The 20,261-nt window shown below is 39.6% G+C and overlaps 1 protein-coding gene across 1 annotated transcript in view; it reads right to left on the minus strand.

The window, feature by feature from the left end:
• The window catches only part of SLC36A4 (solute carrier family 36 member 4), an 89,523-nt gene that overhangs the window by 52,568 nt on the left and 16,694 nt on the right, over window positions 1–20,261 (minus strand). Inside the window, 2 exon segments of the mRNA XM_033052216.1 lie at window positions 15,315–15,413; window positions 16,113–16,340. Of these exon segments, the coding sequence (XP_032908107.1) occupies window positions 15,315–15,413; window positions 16,113–16,340 (327 nt within the window).

The raw sequence follows: 20,261 nt of genomic DNA on the forward strand, positions 1-20,261 counted from the left end.
ATGGCTACCAGAATGCAGTCCCATGCTCTTTTTCATCTCTCTGACAGAAACAGGGCCAGGCCCACTAAGCACTGCTTTTCCTAAATACAGTGCTTTAAGCCTCACAAAGCCAAGCCACCTCACTGGGCCTGCCACGACCTCACAGTGAAGACACAGGCAACAATTGCAACAATTACTGCATAAAGTTTGCTGGAGATTGCATTTTACTTGTACTCTATGGCATTCAGAAAAATGCACTCAGTAAGTTCCAACTTAAGTTTTCAGACACCCAGACAAAATTTCCAGGCAGTAAAACCAAGTGGCAAGCTTGATTTTTTTCATATTGCTCCTTCAATTTCACCAGCAAAACAGATCCTTTTACATCATTAAAACATCAGCTGAAGGTACATGGATACTCCTACTAGACAAGCACACTTTCCCCACCTCTGTTCAGGAGAACTGTATAGTCATCTCAAATACTCAGTATGGGATATAGTCCAAGACACCTAATACTATATGTCTACATCTAAGTGAAACACCTAAGCTTCTATTGATGCCTTAGGATTTTAACGTTTCTATTTTTCATATACAGTAGTTTCACGAATACAAGCCGCACGGATTATAAGCCGCAACCCGGTGCCTCGACAATGTTGCTGTCTTTGTCAATAGATAAGCCGCACCCCGAATATTAGCCGCACTTTCGTTCGTCGCGAGAATCCGTGCGCAGCTTTCACAAATTGGCCAATTAGTAACAGGATCGCGGCATAGCGGGGTTTACTGGCTCGGGGCGGGGCCAGGAAGGCTCGGCCCGCTCATGGTTGCCGACGGGGCCGGGTGGCCCAGCTCAGTGCCACGGCTCGGCGGGGTTGGCCGGGTGGTGCTGCCGCCGCCGCCGGGCTCGCTGGCCCCCCTCTCCCGTCAGCACCGCCCCGCTGCCGCGTTCGCTCGCCCGGCTGGCAGGGCTGCCGCCGCCGGGCTCGCCGCCCGCCCCGCTGCCGCTTTCGCTCGCCCTGTGCCGCGCCTCGCGAGTGCCGCGCCTCGCGAGCGCCGCGCCCGCCCCGCGCCGCGCCCGCCCCGCGCCGCTTTCGCGAGTGGCGCGCTCGCCGAGCGGCGCTTTCGCGAGCGCCGCTTTCGCTCGCCGAGCGGCGCTTTCGCGAGCGCCGCTTTCGCTCGCCCCGCCGGCAGGGCTGCCGCCGCCGCCACCAGGCTCGCCGGCCACCCCCTCCCGTCTGCACCGCCGCCGCGTTTCCTCGCCCTGGCCGGCACTGCAGGCCCCCGCACCGCCGGGCTCCCCCACGCTGCTGGCCCCGATTCTGCTGGGCTTCCCTCGCTGCCAGGCAGCCCCACCCGTCGGCCTTCCTGCTTCTGCCATGCTCCCCTGCACTGCTAGCCCCAGTTCTCCCGGGCTCCCCCGCCATGCTGGCTCAGGCTCTGCCGCCCTCCCTGCCCCGCCCTGCTGGCTCAGGCTCAGCCACCCGCCCCCCACACTGCTGGCCCCGCCTCTGCCAGGCTTTCCCACCTCTGCCGGGGCCGGCCGGGCTCCAGCTTGGCTTGGGGCTGCCGCGGGCTCTCACTTCCGTGTTGGCAGCTTTTAGAATTTTGTTAATAGATTAGCCGCCCCGGAATATTAGCCGCACTTCCGGGTTTCCACCAAAATTTTGGTCAAATTGGTGCGGCTTGTATTCGTGAAATTACTGTACCTGTAATTCTGCAATTCTTTAGCGTATGAACTAAACTCCATATGGCATGTTAGTTACTGTTTTCGCATTCTGGTCAGACAAAACAATTCCTCTCCAGGCCTGGGAATCAAGCACATCTTACTGTCTCAGGCCCTGAGAGATGTAAACAGAAGCGAGTTGGGGGTGAGCAAACTTGGGGTAAAATTACTTCATGACCTGAAGCTGTAATTGGAAGATTAACCCCCAGTATGAAAACTTATAAAAGTATGGAAACCCATGACCTGTCATTCATTTTTGGGTGCAGCTCCTGGGGGGGGGGCTTCATCTCCCCTAAACACACCTGAAGGCCCTTTAATAAATATAACCACTTTTTATTCTCTTAATTTTGTCTGACCTCTGTTTTTAGGTAGTTACAAAAAGGCATCACTATAATGAAGTTAGGTAATTAGGATCTAGGCAATACAGACAGTGGAATAAAGTTCACAGCTGAGCTTATCTTTCAGCAGACATGCAGGTTATACTTGATGAACAGTATGGCACTGTTAATTAAAGAAGCTTGTCATCCCTGGTTAGCACTTATGTCATATCTAATACAGACAAACAGTCTCAGAGCAGTAGGGTTGCCCTGTAAAAGCTACTGTTCATCATATGAAATTGCTTTTTAATTAACTGAATATTTACTATTTAAGCAATATGAGTTATGAAAAAAGCAGATTTCATCCACTAATTAACTAACAAATTGATATATCTGAATTGCTGGTATATTATTTTCTATAGGGTAATTACTCCTCTCCTCCTAGTCATCCACTGACATTTACTTCCTGATTTGTAGTAGCATATCCCCACTGCCAATCTATCCCACATGGTCCTATTTCTCCTGCATCTGAAATTCCAAAGAAGTAATTTTACACTGGGGAACCAAAAGGTCTCTAAAAAGGTGCACATTTAGAGGCAATTTTCATTCCTATTCAATTAATACGCATTACACATGTTAACTTCTATATATATTTCAGAGCCTCCACTGCTGACGTTGCTCCTCCAGAAAAGAACTTGAGCTTGGACTGTAACTTGATCTGGTGGGGAATGCCAAATTTAAACAAAGAAGAGTTTCAAAAATTAAATTAATTTTTAAATGAGTTTTGAGCAGCAGGAAGAATACAAAAGGAGATGTGGTCTCTTACAGACTCTGACCAGGATATCTGCTTTTTAATCTTTTTAGATTTTAACGAAGTTCTTTTCACAGGCAGACAAGATTATCACAGAATTGTCTGCTTCAAAATTAGTTCATAAATAGACTAGTGGCTCATACTATGTTCAATGTCCTTGAGTCCAAAGGAAGCATTGAATTTTTTTTTTAAGATTTGTAACTATACTGAAATTTTTTATCTTTAACATTTAAACCCAACCAGTTTAGCATTCAAACCCAGAAGACCCATGTTTCTCCAAGAAAACAAAAACTTTTAAAAATTAAAAGCAATTTAAAACCATTATAGGGCAATGCTCTGAAGCATACACACTCTGCTTTTAACTCTCTACTAAACCAAGCTTACTCATTAAATGCAATGATATAATTTCCTGTATACTTATGAGTAAATCAGAATAAAACACAGAATAAAACACACCCATTTAAACTCATGATATCATCATCCTCTCTTTAACATCACAACTTTCATTTTTGCTGAGTTTAAGTATATGAGATACTAAAAGAAATAGAGGATAATAAGACTGTTGGTAAGAGATTAACCCATGTAGATCCATGTTAACATATGTAGATCTTGAAACTATATTTTAAAATGCTAATTCCTCCCAGCTTGTCCTTGAGTTTGTATCAGGACTAAACGTGCCTCCAGGCTGAACCGATGAAATTGCTAATGCAGCCTTTCCTGCATCACTCAGTCCAGGTGACAGTATCCCTTCCCAGTTCAGCATGAGCCTTCCCAGGTAATTCCAAGTATGCTCTCTGCAGCAGCAACAACCTCAAGACAATCATCATTGCAGGAGATGCTTCCCCCAGTAAAACTGATCCCCAAAGCAAAGTCCTGTAATTCAGGGGATTAACATGACACCAAGTAACAACCAATTACATGTGTATTTTTACATGTATTACACAAACAGCTCCCTAAGCTGTTGAAGCCCATCAGGATCCAAAAGATCAGCGGAATGTTCACAAGGACATAGAGGCTGACAGCAGATATGATGCGAGCCAGTGCTTGTTCTGACACTGAGTCACTGGTGGGCAGTTATTGGATAGATCTTCACTGTTAAACTTCTTTCCAGTCCCTGCACAGCTCCTCTTGCAATGACTTCTGAAAACCTAACATTTCATCTGAATGCAAGAGACAAGGGTTTTTTCACAAATGCTTCTCAGTTCTGGTTTTATTGCTTCCTTTCTGGAATCAGGAGATGAGATGAGATAAGATTCAGTTCCAAAGATATGTTTTTTAACTTTTTTATTTAATGACTCTCTTTTGTGTTTCTGATTTCCATGCTGTGTTTCCTTCAAGCTCTTTCTCTTTCACTTCATGCTAGTCCCTGTCATAGCCCTAAATACTGATGAAATTAGATATTTTAGACCAAGTTTATTCTTTTCATAATTTCTTGATTTCTATCCTTTTTTTCCTCCTCACTGAATAAACTCTCTGACATTTTTCTCTGTTGTCTACTTCACAGAGTTCTTCCTATAATTTTTGAGACATTTGCACACATCACTACTATTATACTCCTTGAAACTTAATACTAGGTTCTTTTAGTTACAATCAACCTTTGGTTTCTTAAAATTGCAAAACAAGCACAGTACATCTTGCTTTCAAATAAATTCAGATGTACCTATAATTAAATGGCAAAGAATCATAACTGAATGTTTGAAATAACCTGGCTAATCTGATACCATCCATTATGCAAAGTGCTTTCCCCTTCATTTCAAGCTGCTTGAAACAAATATAAACATCCCCAGTAATACCATTGCCTCCTCATACCTTGCCTTGAATATCCTTGCTACACTCACAGTCTTCCTGCAAATAAGTTGCAGGGGACTGCCTAATTTTAATCAGAAATCTCTACTGTGCTTTTCATATAACTGCACCAAAAAAAAACAAAAATAATAAAAAAAAAAACCAGAGCATTCTTCCTGCAGGAAATCAGATAAACTTTTATTTAATTTTCATAGCCACTGAAAGCTAATCTTGTAATGGATATCTTAAGAGCAGACATGTTTAATGTTTAAATACATATCGTCACCTTCCCATTTCTCAGGAAATCCCACTAAAATGGCCATCCTCTATCCCCTGCACTTTTACAGTAAGTATTTCAGGTAGACAGCTATATAGAAGTCTTAACTGGCTTAAGCTAGAGACAACTCAAGAATTTTGGAAAATTAAAACCAATATATTTATCAATTTACTCGGGGGAAAAAATCCATCTCTAATCATCCCTACAGCAGCAAAATAAACCTCTGTTCAGTCAAAGCAAAAAAGCTGGTACCAAAGGTATTCAAGATATGTAAACCTAAATTCTACTACCAAATATCCAAAGACAAAATATTAAATCCTCAGCAAACCAATGCAGCACAGCCTGGCCTATTCCTTCTTGTCTGCAGAATGTACCAATGAATTAATCTGCTCACTGAAAGGTGGATTTACAATCACACAGCCTACAGGGGAACTGTCTGCAGAAAATGTATAGTTACATGAAGTAAAAGAATAATAACAACATACATCATTATTACATTGCTATGTTTGCCTGCCCGTCCTAGTGCATCTCCTCTTGCACTGCACAGAAAAAGGCCCAGCAATATTTTGAGAAACTGGCTTCTATTGCACCACATTTAGATACATTTTTAAAGCTCACTCTCAGAACATCACTATTTAGAACACGTACAATAAACAATCCAATTTTCCTTAACACATCCCTCATGACTGCAAACAAAAGGTCACCTTCTATTACCCAAGGAAAAATGCAAGCCAAATGGTGACTGTACATCAATCTTTATAGTAAAAGTTTTATATGAAATAAATAAATCCAGAAGACAACTTCTCACTACAGAACATACTAGCTACTGAAATCTGCTGAGCAATTCCAATCACTCCAAAAACCAATCTCCCCAGATTCCAGTAAAGCCTCTTTTCACTTGTTCACTTGGGAAAACAATTACTCACCTACAGAAAAAAAAACAAACCCAATCTACCGCCCTATTCTGATGGTCTTGATTTAACAATGCTTGAAGGAATTGTGTAAATCTTACTTAGCTTGCCATCCAAACCTTGCATTTTCTCCATAGGTTCTTTTTTCTTTTATTATGTTCAAGAGTTTATTTATCACTTCATTATTACAGTTATTTAATCTTTAGCTTGCTCTGAAATTTAACAGAAGTTCTGCAAGTTTGTGCATTATCATGTCCTATGTGACTTTGTGAAAAATTTCTCTCCAATGCAAACTGAAAATGATAAAGTAGCATTTTTCTTCAGTCACCAATATTTTTACATATTTTTAAATATTTGTCCTGTCAAAATCACTAAAGTCTTATATGTTATATGCCTTTACAATAGTATGTAGTTTTATCCAGCAAAAGATATATGTTAATAGAAAATTGTATTTCTAATTTATCAGACAGTCCCAGCCCCAGTCACTTGGACTGCAGCCTACAAGCTATACAGTACGATGTTGTAATATGTTCTGTTTAAGTTATGCTGCTCTCAAAATTTCTAAAAGGTAAGTGATAAAAGAAAAAATTACTTAGAAATGCAAGTGCTGCTGGAGGGTATATTTCAATCTACTGCAACAATACATGAAGATATAATATGTGATTGTGTCTTTCTGGACTCTTTCTGGTTCAGGAGGTAAAAATGAAATTTCCTAAAGCTGCAATGGCACTTAAATGTTTATGCCAGCCAATTATCAAACCCACATTTTTTTAAGTCCCCTCAAAGAAAGAATTTAAGTACCCTCAAAATAAGTTATAATGATTACTAAATTCTCACCTATCCCTACATGCTTCTTTGTAGGCAAGAGAGAAAAAATTTACAAACTTCCATCTGATCAATGCAAATGGTTTAAAATAAAATGTCTTCTTCTTTTGTCTTTTATCTGAAATGGTCCTCCACCCATACGTTGCTTTAGCTTCTGAAGAGACACACAATAAAGTATACACATTTTTCAAGTTCCTGCATGGGGCTGTGCAAATTCCATTACTGCAGAAGTGAAAAAATAAATTACATTGACAATTTTACTTTTTTGAGAACAGTTCCATACACTTCAGCCTGCCTTGAGAGCACACCACCTTGACAGCTGCCCTACTCATCATCCTTCCCATGAAGGACTCACACAGCTCAAGCACAACACAAGTCAAAGAATACACAAAGACAATTTGAAGAACATAAACCACATGACCTCCTGATATAATCTTCTCATTCCACATGCCTTCACCACTACAACATTTTCCCTTTCATCCTCTCCCATTTCTTTTAGGTTCTTTCTTCTGCTGCTCCTGAAAAATCAGTGTAATTTTTCAACCACAATATTTATCAGGGAGCCATTACTGATGCCTGCAGAAGTGTTCAGCAGTATGCTATTAGGGCTCTCAACTCTGAGACAATATGTATGAATAAAAAATTTTAGGTTTAGGAAAGGTATTTTTCAGTGAACATTCAAGGACATTATTGAGTTAAAAATTCCTTTGAACAAAATGACAGGTCTATTATAAATATAATATATTATAATTATAATATTATAAATATAAATATGTAGTATTTTCAGCCATACAATAAAATAACTTTTTTCCCAGCTGCTGTCTCCATCATTCTTGATCCAATAAATGTAAATTATTCATGATATATAAAAGATTTAACAAAAAAAATATGTTGGCAAAATATTTAAGAGGTAAACTAGAACTTAAACTTTATTTATTGTTACATATAGACACAAACATGTGCACAACACTGCAATGCTACCTTCATCAATGCAAAGTCTGCACAGAGCCTATTATAGATGGCAAAGCTAAGATGCTGCTGATTAAATCACAGACATGGAAGTCTAAAACCAAGGATGCAAGTATTTACTCTAGCTAGCCGCTCTCTTCAGGAAAAGTTATTAATGTTTCTCCATCTTCAGGGTTATATTCAAAACCTCTGTCACATCATGAAGACTTACATTTAAATACTACTTAGATAATTCCACACACTGCAGGTAAGTACACACTCAGAAAATAACAGAAAGGAACCCTTATCCAGCCATCACAATTAAGTTCAAAAAACCTGCAGTTTGGAAGACTTACAGAACGATGGGCCAGGGGAACAAAAAATCTGGCTCCAAAAAAGCAAAATAAACTGGATAAATATTCCTGCTTGAAATTATTTAACTATGCTTCTTTAATTATATCAGTAATATCAGCTAAGTGCATCACTCTGCCTCTACCACATGTATAATTAAGGCAGACAAGTCCTCCATCTAAGACAGGGTCACATCTAAAAGGAAAATTAGCTTCTGTATGCCACTGAAGCTGTGCTCAGAGCCCAAAATCCACCTGCCATAAGCTGGCAAGGCAGAGTGTGACAACTTGGCACTCTGTCACTCTTGTTCTTCGTCCCCTTCTCCAAAGTCCCCAACCACATAATGATTAAGAAAAGTTTCAGGTAAATAAGCAGAAATGCATGCGTATCTTAGGTTTTCTAAGGAAAAAGAAACATTTGAATGTTGCAAACATGTGGGAGGGATGCTGCCTGAAAGGAAGTAATCCAGGGGGCATTCTGTTTGTGTTTTTAAGAATTGCCTTTAAAATAAGAAGTAATAAAAGTACAATATGTACAAACAAATAGTTCTCCAGGGTGAAAGCGAATTTCTCCATTCTCAGGAAGTGCAGACTACTGGTAAGGAATATTTAACTTGAAAAAGAGGTGATATCAATTTGTCCAATATTTTATTAACATCCATCTGAATTAGGAAGATATATTTTTTTTTACAGTTTCTGATACAACACCTTTTTATCTGCTGTTTCTAACAACATTCTCTGTTGCTAACACATTTGCTCATAATCATTTCCTGATTTTGCACAGTACCTACAGCTTCTTGCTGCCACATCTAAAGCCCGCATTTACCATGTACTAGGTCATCCCCACAGTCATCAAATCCTGCCACCTACATTTGCTTGTCCAATTACAAAAACATCCCACATTTCCTATATTGAGGAAGCCTTTGCAACATCTCAAAACCAATGGAATTGATATACCTTGGTCTAAAGAGCTGATGCTGCAAGTAGATTTGAATGATGTCATGTTACCTGTTAAATGTCTGCTTCTGACAAATACAGTCTGGTCTTAAGGTCTTAAGGACGAGGAAGCATGCCATTGGGTTTCTTTTTTTTTTTAAGGACAATACTAATCTGTCAAAAGAGTTTTTGACAATGAGAGGCTTTTATCTCAAAGCCACAGGCCTAACAAGCTCATCTGCATTACTTTCAAAATCCAAATAATGACATTTTAAAATTATAATCCACTTAGTTTTCTCTTTTTAAATCTTCTGGAATTGGTTAGCTGCTGCCTAATGTGATTCCAGAGCCTGTCCTCTGGTATACAAATACCACCCTATCCTCAGCTGCAAAGTTGTGATATCCAAGTTCAAAAGCAGTTTGAATAGACATCTTCAAGTAATAGGCCAAAATATAAGAAGTCTTGTTTTCCAAACCTGAAATTAATGTTGGAAAGTAATGTTTTTCTCTTCACTAAGCTAATCTGTCTGCAGCACTCAACAGGAGGGGAAAAAAATCATACTCAATTGTAAAAAACTGTAGTTAACTTAGCATATTTATATGTAATGGAGAAGGAAAATTATACTTCTTGTTTAAATGTTATGATTCTATTGCATCCTTCTTCCTCCTGAAGCTTATTATAAAATATTACTTCCACATTTGGATTTTTTTTTTAATCTAGAACAGACTTTTGATGCAAAATATTCATTAAGTGTAACTGGTATTACATAAGCACAACATTATGCAAAGCTATTACCTGCACATGGCAATGCTACAGACAGAGCCAAGCCTGAAGGCATCGGTTTACTTCCTTCTAAAAAGTGTGCTCAAGACTCTTCATTTTGGGCAAACTCAGTCTGAAGTTACTTTTACTTCAGTAACAAAATTTCACATTAACTTTAAAACCAGGCCTATTCACCTTTGGAACATGAAAGAGGCACTCAAACATGATTCTTACAAAACAACGTTACATGTTCTGTGAAAGACACCTTCCCTACATGATCACCCATGGCTCCTGTATTCAAGAAGTAGCATTGCTACTCTCTTCTGTTCTGTGGCCTGAACATCAGCCCCATGATTTGCCAGGCAGCATCACCTGGCACAGGGAACTCACAGCCAGAGAGAACCAAACTCCAGAGGGAAAGCAGCCGCTGCAGAATCTCAGAGCCCTAGGACAGTCCTGCATTCAAAAAAGTTCACGGAGGACTGCATATACATTTTCTCCACTTCCAAATCAATACCCTGCCTGCTGAACCAAAATCCTCCCTTGAAAGTTCAAACAAAACCAAGTATCTTATATGGTTTGTTGCATCCACTTAAGAGTACTGCCTTTCTGTTGCCATTGCTGTTCCACAAACAAAACTGATGCCACTAGTCAGCAGGATTTTCACAAGTCACCCCAACAATCCTAAAATCTAAACTTACAAGTGCTGGAATCCCTAAGCAACTCTCAACACTATGAATAGTACAGTAATTTCACGCATATGAGGTGCACCCTTTTGACTAAAATTTTGGTCCGAACCCAGAAGTGTGCCTTATACCTTGGACAAAGTTTGGAAATTTGCCAACCCGGAAGTGTGAGCCGACAGCCCGCAGTAGCCCGTGAGAGCCGGCACCGGGTGGGAGTGCCGGGGCCTGTGGCACGGGGAGGGCGCCTGGGGCCGCGTTTAAAAGCTACACCAATCCATGAAAAATGTTTGCAAATTGAGCACCTGCCAGTAAACCCTACGATTGCGGGATTCTGTTACTAATTCTTTACTTTGTTGCACACGGATCCTCGCTGCAAAAAAAAAGAAAAAAAATGTGCACCTTATAGTCCGGTGCACCTTATGTATGGACAAAGTTTGGAGATTTGCCGACACCTGGAAGTGTGCCTTATACTCCAGTGCGCCTTATACTCATGAAATTACTGTAATTCTGAGACTGGCAGTACTGAGCTCTCAGCTGTTGTTTGCCATGGGGTCACTGGGTGCCCCTGCTGCCAGCTTCTCCTGCTCCCACACAGTAATGATCCCCACCCAGCTGTCAAGACAGTCACCACTTACAGCAGCAACCTTAGACCAATCTGCAGCAACCCCGTTTTTACAGACATCTCTAAGAGGCAGCAACTAAAAGAATAGCACAAGCAACGGACTGCAGCACTTCTTCCTGTTACAAGCATCACTCAGAAGGATTAATGAATTAGCATTTTGAAGCAACAAAAAAACAACTTGCCTGGACTTTAGCAAAATGACAAAATTGTTCAAACCTGCCCTCAAATAAGAATCTAGACTGATCTCACAGGCAGATATGAACAGCTCAATTAATCACATTAATATAATCAATTCAACATATTAATTGTTTTTATTTTAATGAAAAATACCCCAAAATAGTTTTATAACACTGGCTGATGAAATATTTAAACTAGCTCTTAGTATTAACCAAGACTTTTTAGGCACTACTTCGGTTTCTTTGAGATTCTGCATTTCAATTTTAAACAATCCACTTTTGAGTTATTACTGACTCAAGTCTCTAAAATTGAAGTTCTTCAGGTCTATTTATTTAGGGATCAACTATAGCCAAAGCAACAATATTCCAAATTCCATGCTGCTGATTTTCTTATAAAACTATGACAGCTAATCGGTCCTAAGTTAACGCTAGATTTTAACCAAAACCCGTGTTCATACACTCATCATCTATAAGATAAACATAGTTTCTCAAGATCAAGAAGAAAATTCTAGTAGGAATCTGCTGAATCATTACAGCTCTCTGAAACACATTCCATTTAGTGAACAGGTCCTCTGTTTTATTAGCTCTGAACAGGTCCTCTGTTTTTTTACTAATTTGTATTAGTTACTAATGAACTATAGCCATATTTTAAGTGATAAGGGCTAAACCAAAAGAAAAAACAATAACATATGTATTTTGGAACTATGAGATGAAAAAAAAAACCCAAACAAACACAATGAGGGCAGCTTTCCTCTCTTGTCAGATTCTGCTTAAGATGACTGCACCAGCCCAAAACCTCAGAATTTCACTGTCCCTTTTCATAACACCCAGTAATCTGGCAGCTCTCAAGATGAGAACTGGCCCAACAGACATTCAGATTCAAGGAATAGGAAAAATGAGACCTTGTAACTGTTTCAGGCCAACTTATTGTATAAAACTAAGCAATCAAAATCAACTTTTCCGACAATTAAGACCTTAAGGTTTCTGTTTATAATGCCATGTTCAGACAGCTTCACAGAAATACAAGATATTTGCAAAACACTCCTGAACAGAATCTAAAATCAAGTCTCTAAAACAAGACCAAGATTACATAAATTCATTTTATGTGCCTGCAGTCAGACAGAGTAGACTAAAGAGCCAATCTAATTCAATAGAACTTTTTTTTCCTTACCAGAACAATTCCACCATATGGATATAGGAATGACAGAGGGACAGGGGACCATAAGTTGGACAGCACCATAAGTTACCACACTCCAGCTACACAACAGGTTTACAATGGTAACTTCCTGAGCTGCAATACTTAGTTATCAATTAAATCATTCACCAATAATTATATGAAATATTGATTATGTAAAGAGGAAATTTCTTGCCTCACTTTGTTTCACTTATCTTTTTTTTTATTTCATGCTTCAACAATTTGGTTTAGTTCTCATTATTCAAATATATGAAATAATTATTTCTTCAAATCTTTTCTGTCGTGCATGCAAATACAGCATAAGTATGCACAGCAAACATTCTGCATGTCCAAAATACCCCTGGAGAGCCAGGGACATCTTAATATCATTCTTCATATAAGGAATAGACATTGAGGTATATTTTCAGTTTCATTTCAGTTTGTAAAGGTAGCCATGTTATATTAATGGTTTTGTGTAAGCACACACACACACACACAGTGTATTGAACCATAATAAACATAACATTTAATTAGTTTGTAAATACTAATAACAAGGTGAAATCTTAGCCATGCTTTGAAGAAGGAGTCAATTACGACCAAGTAAAAAAAAGTGATGGCCTATGCAGAAATACATACAATATTTATATAATGCTAGTATCCAATAATATAAAGTAGTAGTATTACATTTTAAAGGTACAAATAGAATAAAACCTACATTATTAAGGTCTTGAATGAAAAAGAGAAAAAAATTTGGACCTCTTAAAGATGTCCTTAGTAACAACCAGGGAGTCAAACAAGAAAATATTCTGGGCAGTTCTCTAAAAGGTTTACATCAGCAGTCAATGCTGCTACTATTACTGATGTAAATTTAAGTAGCTGTCTACAGTAATTTCACGACCATAAGGCGCACCGGACTATAAGGCGCAACCCCCAGGAGTCAGGAAAATTCGCAACTTTGTAGATCATATAAGGCGCACTTTTTTTTTGCAGCGAGGTTCCGCCCCCAGCTCCCTCCGCGCAGTTGCTGGACGAGGCCCCGCCTCAACCCGGCAGCCATTGGACCCCGGGCCCGTCTGTACCCGGCAGGAGGGGCGCCGCGGGCCCACAGGCCCGCCTGTATCCGGTGGGGCCGGGGCATGCCCGCCGCCCCTCCGTGCCGCCTCTCCAGGGCCGGGCTGTGGCCGCCGCCCCTCCATGCCACCTGCATGGGGCTGGGGCATGCCTCTGGAGGGGCAGTTCCGCCTCCAGGGGGCCGGGGCGTGCCCGCCGCCACTCCACCCCACCTCCACCTGGCAGCCATGGCCCTGCTGGCTCTCCCCGTGGCTTGCAGCTCTCACTTCCGGGCAGGCAAATTTTTTGAACTTTGTCCATCAGATAAGGTGCACTGGACTATAAGGTGCACTTCCGGGTTCCGGGGAAAATTTTAGTCAAAAGGGTGCGCCTCATAGTCGTGAAATTACTGTGATTTGGGATCTAACATGCCAGAAAATAATTACCATAAACCAATTCCCTACCTATAATTCAATAAACTACTGCTACAAAATGATAAGTCTTCACCATTTTCCGGAGGCTTACAGGTCTCTCCATTGGGATTCCCTGGCTACAAATACCTGACTGCTATGCAGTACATGAGCAAAACTGATACAACTGGGACATGCATCAGATCAACAGTGCATGACACAAGCAAGTGCAGTCTGTCCCAGGCAGACTACATAACCTAAAAGTAACAAGCTTAGTGTTGTCCAATCTGATTCTCTGAGCCTGGGGAGGTTTTTTTTGCCCAAGACCTGTAGGCATCAAATAATCTCAGACAAAAAGCTGATTTCCTATTATGAAACTTCCAGATGATAAAAGATATTCAGACACACTCAGATATATGGTAGCTAAACTCTCCATCAATCAGTTCATATGGGAGAAACAGTGGAAAATAGTTTGAAAACATATTTTTGTAACCTAATATAAGTTAAAAGGTTTTCCTATTCAGCTCTTCTGCCACTGATAACACAATAGTTAATAATCTGGTTTAAGTCAGAGTTCACAAATCCAAAAAAGAAAACAGACTTGAAAATCTTCTGTGTTATATGAGTGACAGAATAATTTCACATTAATTGCATGCTGCTTTACAGTTGTTTTAGTTTGGGTTTGGTTGGGGGTTTTTTGGGGGACGGGGTGGGGACAGAAGGAGGGGTTGGTTGGGGTTTTTTTTAATTTTAAGCATAGACTTTAAGCATAACACTTGCTTAAGTATGTAAATATATAACAAAGCATATACAGTAATTTCCCAACAATTTATGACCTACAATTCCCAGAAGCTTCTTTAGCTACTTTTTAAAATATATTATGTGGAACAAAAGTGGTTAACTAATGAGAGGAAAGCTATCATCTCTATAAATATTTTAATAGGTGAAGGTATGGGTGTTAACATCTTTGAAATGGGTCTTAATGTCTCTGCCAGCTTTGGGCAGCAGCTTTGTTGCAGAGCCCCGGACACCCTGGCTCCTGAAACAACCTGCGTAAGCCTGAACTTCTGAATGGGGTAAAATAGTAGGTTGGGGGGGAATATGTGGTAAGCAGTTCAGGAAGGCTGTACCTTCCCAGTATTCCCAGCCAATGGGGAAAGGAAGAGGCAACATGAGGCCAGGAGTTTGGGATAGAAGGAGGTTGCACCCTCGGAAACATCAGGAGAGAAAACACTGCAGGTGTGTGCCCCAGAGGATTCTCTCCCTTCATCTAAATAAAGTAGCAGGACTCCTCTGTCTCCTTTTTGGACATAAACCTCAGGTGTTTGTGGATTTTCCTGACACTAACTATTTGCGACTAAAGGTATTTTTGCAATTTGGGACAGGGTTAAGCATCCAAGGGATGGGGATGTTGCATCCACAATTTTCACCTTATTTGACCAGACAAATTAATTCTTTTCATACCAACACAGGAGATTAGTGCTTCAACAAAACCCGCAAAATAAAAACAGGAGCAAAACTGCCGGTATCTCCAGCACAGAACCGGTCATTTTGAAGAGTCGGTAAAAAGCACTTACCACACCAATTCCTTCAAAAGCAAATACTGCAGTCCCAAAAAACAGTGGGTATTTCTTCCAACCAGCCACAGGAGGCAGTTTTCGAGGATCTGCTAGATCCTGAAGAAAATAAAGCAAAACAGTGCATTAGCTCTTCCTACAATTTTGATTATGTTACACAAAAGAAAACTCAGTACATGTTGACAGTGGTGTATACATTGCTATTTACAAACCCTGGTTTTCCTTCCAAACTTAGTCCTTTATACACATTTATAGTTATCTTCCCACACAGAAATTTGCAAATGTGTTTATTCTAGGTTCTATCATTGTCACTAGAAATTTTCACATTTAAGTATCACATTGGTGTGTATAAGGCAGCATCAATTAAAACAGAAGGGAAAGTGCCCATCTCAAGTCTTATCTTCTGCCAACTTCTTAGTGTATTCCTTTTTCTAAGTTGCTTTCATACTGCACAGATATTCCTCATAACCATGAGGGACACTAAAAGAACATCTTTTTAATATAAGTCAAAGTTCTGAAGAACGATTAATTACTATCTTACCCCATTTATTTTTCATAACTTCTCCTGCCTCCTTGCCCAGTCTGTATCCCTCATTGTCTTTCTCCCCATGCTCCACTTCCCACTCATCAAAATACATATTTTTATTACCTTAAATTAAGATGCCTCAAATATAAGATAATAGTGCCTTAAAGAAACTGTCAGTCAGTATATATCTATCAGAAACCAACTGCCACATTCAACAAACGTAACTTGCCACACTGAAAAAAAAAGATAATAATTTTTTTTTTTATACTCACTCTAACAATATACTGGTAAATAATCACCAGGCTGACAGCCATGGACAGATTGGCAAGTAATGAAAGGAAGGACAGGCTCTTAAGGTCACGGATGAAGACCAGGAGGACCAGGAATGGCAGGAAGCACAGCATGTATATTCGTAAATCAGTACTCCTTTTCTCAGAGGAACTGCTAGTGGCACTAATGTTCATGGGAGCAATCTTACTTTCCAAGAATCCTTCATGGACCTTTATTAAAAGAAACAAACAAAACCAACATGTTAAACAGTGGTAGCAGTGAGTATACGGTCACACTTCTGTTCTCCTATAGGGAAGTCTGCCTCTCTGCTTCACCTGGTGAGTGACAGGAATTTTGAGATCCCTGTACATGTACTCTCAATGCAGAGGGGAAGACAGGGCTCTTCGAATAGCAAGAGTTTCATACTTAAGGCAAATTATGAAATCAGGGCTTGAAAGCATCATTATCCTACCACTAACTAAAGAGGAAATTCACACATGCAGTCCTTTCAGAAAGCGGGAGTTTGGTAAACTGGAAGCAAACCAGAAAGATCTGATTCAAACTCTTAAATCTTAAGAGTTTGAATTTTCCTAGGAAGAGTAAGGAGGTTAGGTGATAAAATGCTATAGCACCTGAGTTCAGTGCCTAACAACCTTATGCCTTCACCATGCACATCATAGCAGCATACATACAAAACAATATTAGAATATGAACATCCCTGCCTTTCATTTAATTCAAGTGAATTTTTTTCACTTGTCACTTTTTTATTAATGAACATTAAATCAACTGTAAAAACTGTGAGCTCAAACAGAATTCAGAGTACTGTATCTGATAAACTGATAAAAATTAATGCCTATAAATTAAAAGTAGTACACAATGTGAAAGTGCATTAGGGGTTTTTTTGTACATAACATTACAATAGTTGCCTGGAGTGCAAATCAGAAGATTGAACTGGGACTATTCATGATTCTCACTGCTTCTTTTGGGAAAAAGTCAGTGTGGTTGCAACTGGCAAAAATTTGTTTTGCGGAAATGTACACAGCCATCTGTGCTGTGTGCACACCACAATCAAAACGTCCAGAGCTGGTGGTTATTCTGCTTGCAGCAAAATGAGAACAGTGTAATTTGTTTTAAATCTCATAATGCTGTTTCCCTTAGGTATCTCTTACTTCCCTACCACTGCATTCACCACCTTACAAATTAGCGTACGACTGTACTTAATCTGCTCATGCTGCATCAAGCCTTTGACTTGATAGCTACAAAAAGATACCTAGACAGTGAAAAAAGAATTCCTTATAGGACAGAGACAAACAAAAATGCTAAGACTAAGCTGATATGTAACTGAAATAACTCACTTCATTTCCATTGTTTCAAACAATCTACAAATTCAAGAAGAGAGAATTAACTTAAAACTACTCTGTCTGTAACCAAAAGCACTGTACTTTTTTTTTTTTGCCACAATGAGAAAGAGAAAGCTGAACAATACAATTCTGCAACCACATGTCTTCCAGAAATCTCACTTTTAATGAAAATATCACTGGTCATTATGGAAACACTAATGGTTTCTACCTTGCAAGAATCTAAAGTGTCACTTGCAACATTTAACATCTGTTAGTTTTCATTAAGATACCGTTTCTAGAGAGCTACAAAGAAGTTCTAATTACATTTAGAATTTAATTCATACAGCTATGGTAACTTGACTTTGCCAAGTAGTAAGTCAAACGCTTAACCAAATTACTTCACTAATGCCATATGAAGCAAAGCTGTCTGTGGAAGTCTCCTGCTTACCCACCATACTTAAAACCAAATTACAGAACAAGCACATTAGGCCTTTCACTTTAACAGGTCTTGTGTGTTTACTTGCTTGCACATATTTGCAGGTAGCCAGAGCTGCTCTGCACACAAAGACATACAAAAGAGCTTCTAAGAATCACAAAGTGATTTGAGCACATAAACTCTTTGCTACAATAAATATTTAGACCAGCATGTCTTCAATTTATACAAATATCTGTAGACTGATGAACTATTGGGGAAAAATAAATAAAATATTTATTACTTAAAAAACCCAAACCAAACAAAAAACTAGCAGGCAAGATACAGTTCAGGCTCTAAAATATATTTTCATAATATCACAGTATAAACCAGTTTTTACTCAAATAATTTCAAGCATTCAAACACTTCAGTCTTCTCTTAAAGACAGAGGCATTCCCTTAATAACCTGCTTTATAATATAGTAAGCACGGTAACCTTTTCCTTACATTGTTCCCTCCTCCAGAATTCACTGGAGAAGGAAATGGAGGCCAAATAGATTCTCAAAAACTTGGACAAGCCTGTAGCAGTTCCTGTTCCCTGAAATACAGTTTAAAGAAAGAAGTCAGGGCATCAAAGACATTCTAGCTGGGAGGCGAGAAAAAATAAAAAATATACAAATGATGAAATTCTGAACCTGCTCAGTACAGATTACTATTCTGCATTAACCAGACCTGCAGTCACAGTTGACTTTAGTTTGAGATAGAAACAGCACCTACTTCTTGTATGTGTTTTGACAACTTTCTCTTGTCCTCCCATTCGACCTCACCAAGTACAGAAGTTGATTTCATTTTCTAGACAAGCCATTTGCAGTCCTTACTGCTCCTAAGTCCTCCAAAAGCCATTTCTTTTCCAAGTTGAACAAGCCTGATTTCCCCAGTCCTCACAGGACAAGTGTTTCAGCCCCAATCTTTTCAGAGGCTCCCCTAAACTCACTTCAGTCTGTCAATGACACTGTAGTATTGAGGATACCAAAACTCAGCTGAGTATGCTAGATATGGGAAACAAATGGGAAGTAAAGGATGGCAATCACTTCCCTCCACCTACCAGCAATTCTTCTGTTCATACAATCCAGGATGCTGTTGCTTTCAGGGTACACTGCTGGCTCTTGATCATGACCACTACCCTCTGAATCTGACCACACAAATGGCTTTTTTTTCCCTCACAGCTAGTTGTCCATCCATCCATCCATCCATCCATCCATCCCATAACAACTTTACTTGGAGACACTGATACTGTCAGAGACAGCATGGAAAAACTTGCTAAATTCAAAGTGGTATCTACTGCTTTCTCATTGTGTACAAACTCAGACTCATGGCCACAAGTCATACTGATAAAAATGCACAGGAGGATAGTTTATTCCCTTTTGTGGACATATATACCTTTAAATCAACTTTGTATCAAAAGAGCGGCTTTAACAACACCAGTCAGAGCAGTACCACTTACAGGCTTAGGCAAGACAGAAGAAAGTATCCCACAAAGGTGGACTTTGAGATGTGACAAAATGGGATCCTGTACATTAACTCAGATGAGGCACGAAAGATAAGATCCAGCAGGGTTAATCTTGTAGGAGAACTACACAAACAGGCACAAGTTACTGACTGGTAGAATAAAGGTGAGTCAGAAAGTAAAATGCAAAAGTTCTAGAAAGTAAGGATCACTACTCTCCCTCTTAAAATGGAGCAATTGGCTGTGGGAGATCTGACAGCAGAGTAGCAAAGGAAAGCTCTAACGAAGATGAGATTATACTGGCTTTTTCAGGTGAGGGCTAACATTACCATGACTTTGAAAGTGTTTTTCTAAATTTTGCTTTTAAAAATTGATCAGACAACACTTAAAACTGTTCCAAAGGTACCAAAATACAAAAGAGCAGGAAGAATTTGGGGGTTTTAAACTTCTTCCTGTGCTGTTTAGTTCCATGCAAATCTACTACTGATTGTGTTAGGATGGACTATCTAACCTAGTCTCCTAAATATTCAAATTAATATCACCTCAGATTTTTATTCTGGACAATAATCCCTTTCGATCTCCTGTTGCTCTCTGCTAGTGCATTACTGCATATAGCAGTCATGCTGAGCTAAGAACACCCAACAGCATCTATAATTGTCTTTGTCCTGAACAAAGCAACATGATCTGGTGTCGAATATTTTCCCAAATGACATGAGAAAGAAAGGAAGCACATAGCCAGTGAAGTCACTAAGCATAGTGATGTCCCCAGGCACAAGATTTCATCAGGAGTTACCTCAGCTACTCAAGCACTAATTTACCATGCTGGTGTGATGTCTGAAACAGGTTTTTTTCACTCATTTACACAGCCCAAGAACGGCATTCAGCAGCTTCAG

This window comes from Catharus ustulatus, chromosome 2, assembly GCF_009819885.2.
Source record: "Catharus ustulatus isolate bCatUst1 chromosome 2, bCatUst1.pri.v2, whole genome shotgun sequence".
Classification (NCBI taxonomy): Eukaryota; Metazoa; Chordata; class Aves; order Passeriformes; family Turdidae; genus Catharus; species Catharus ustulatus.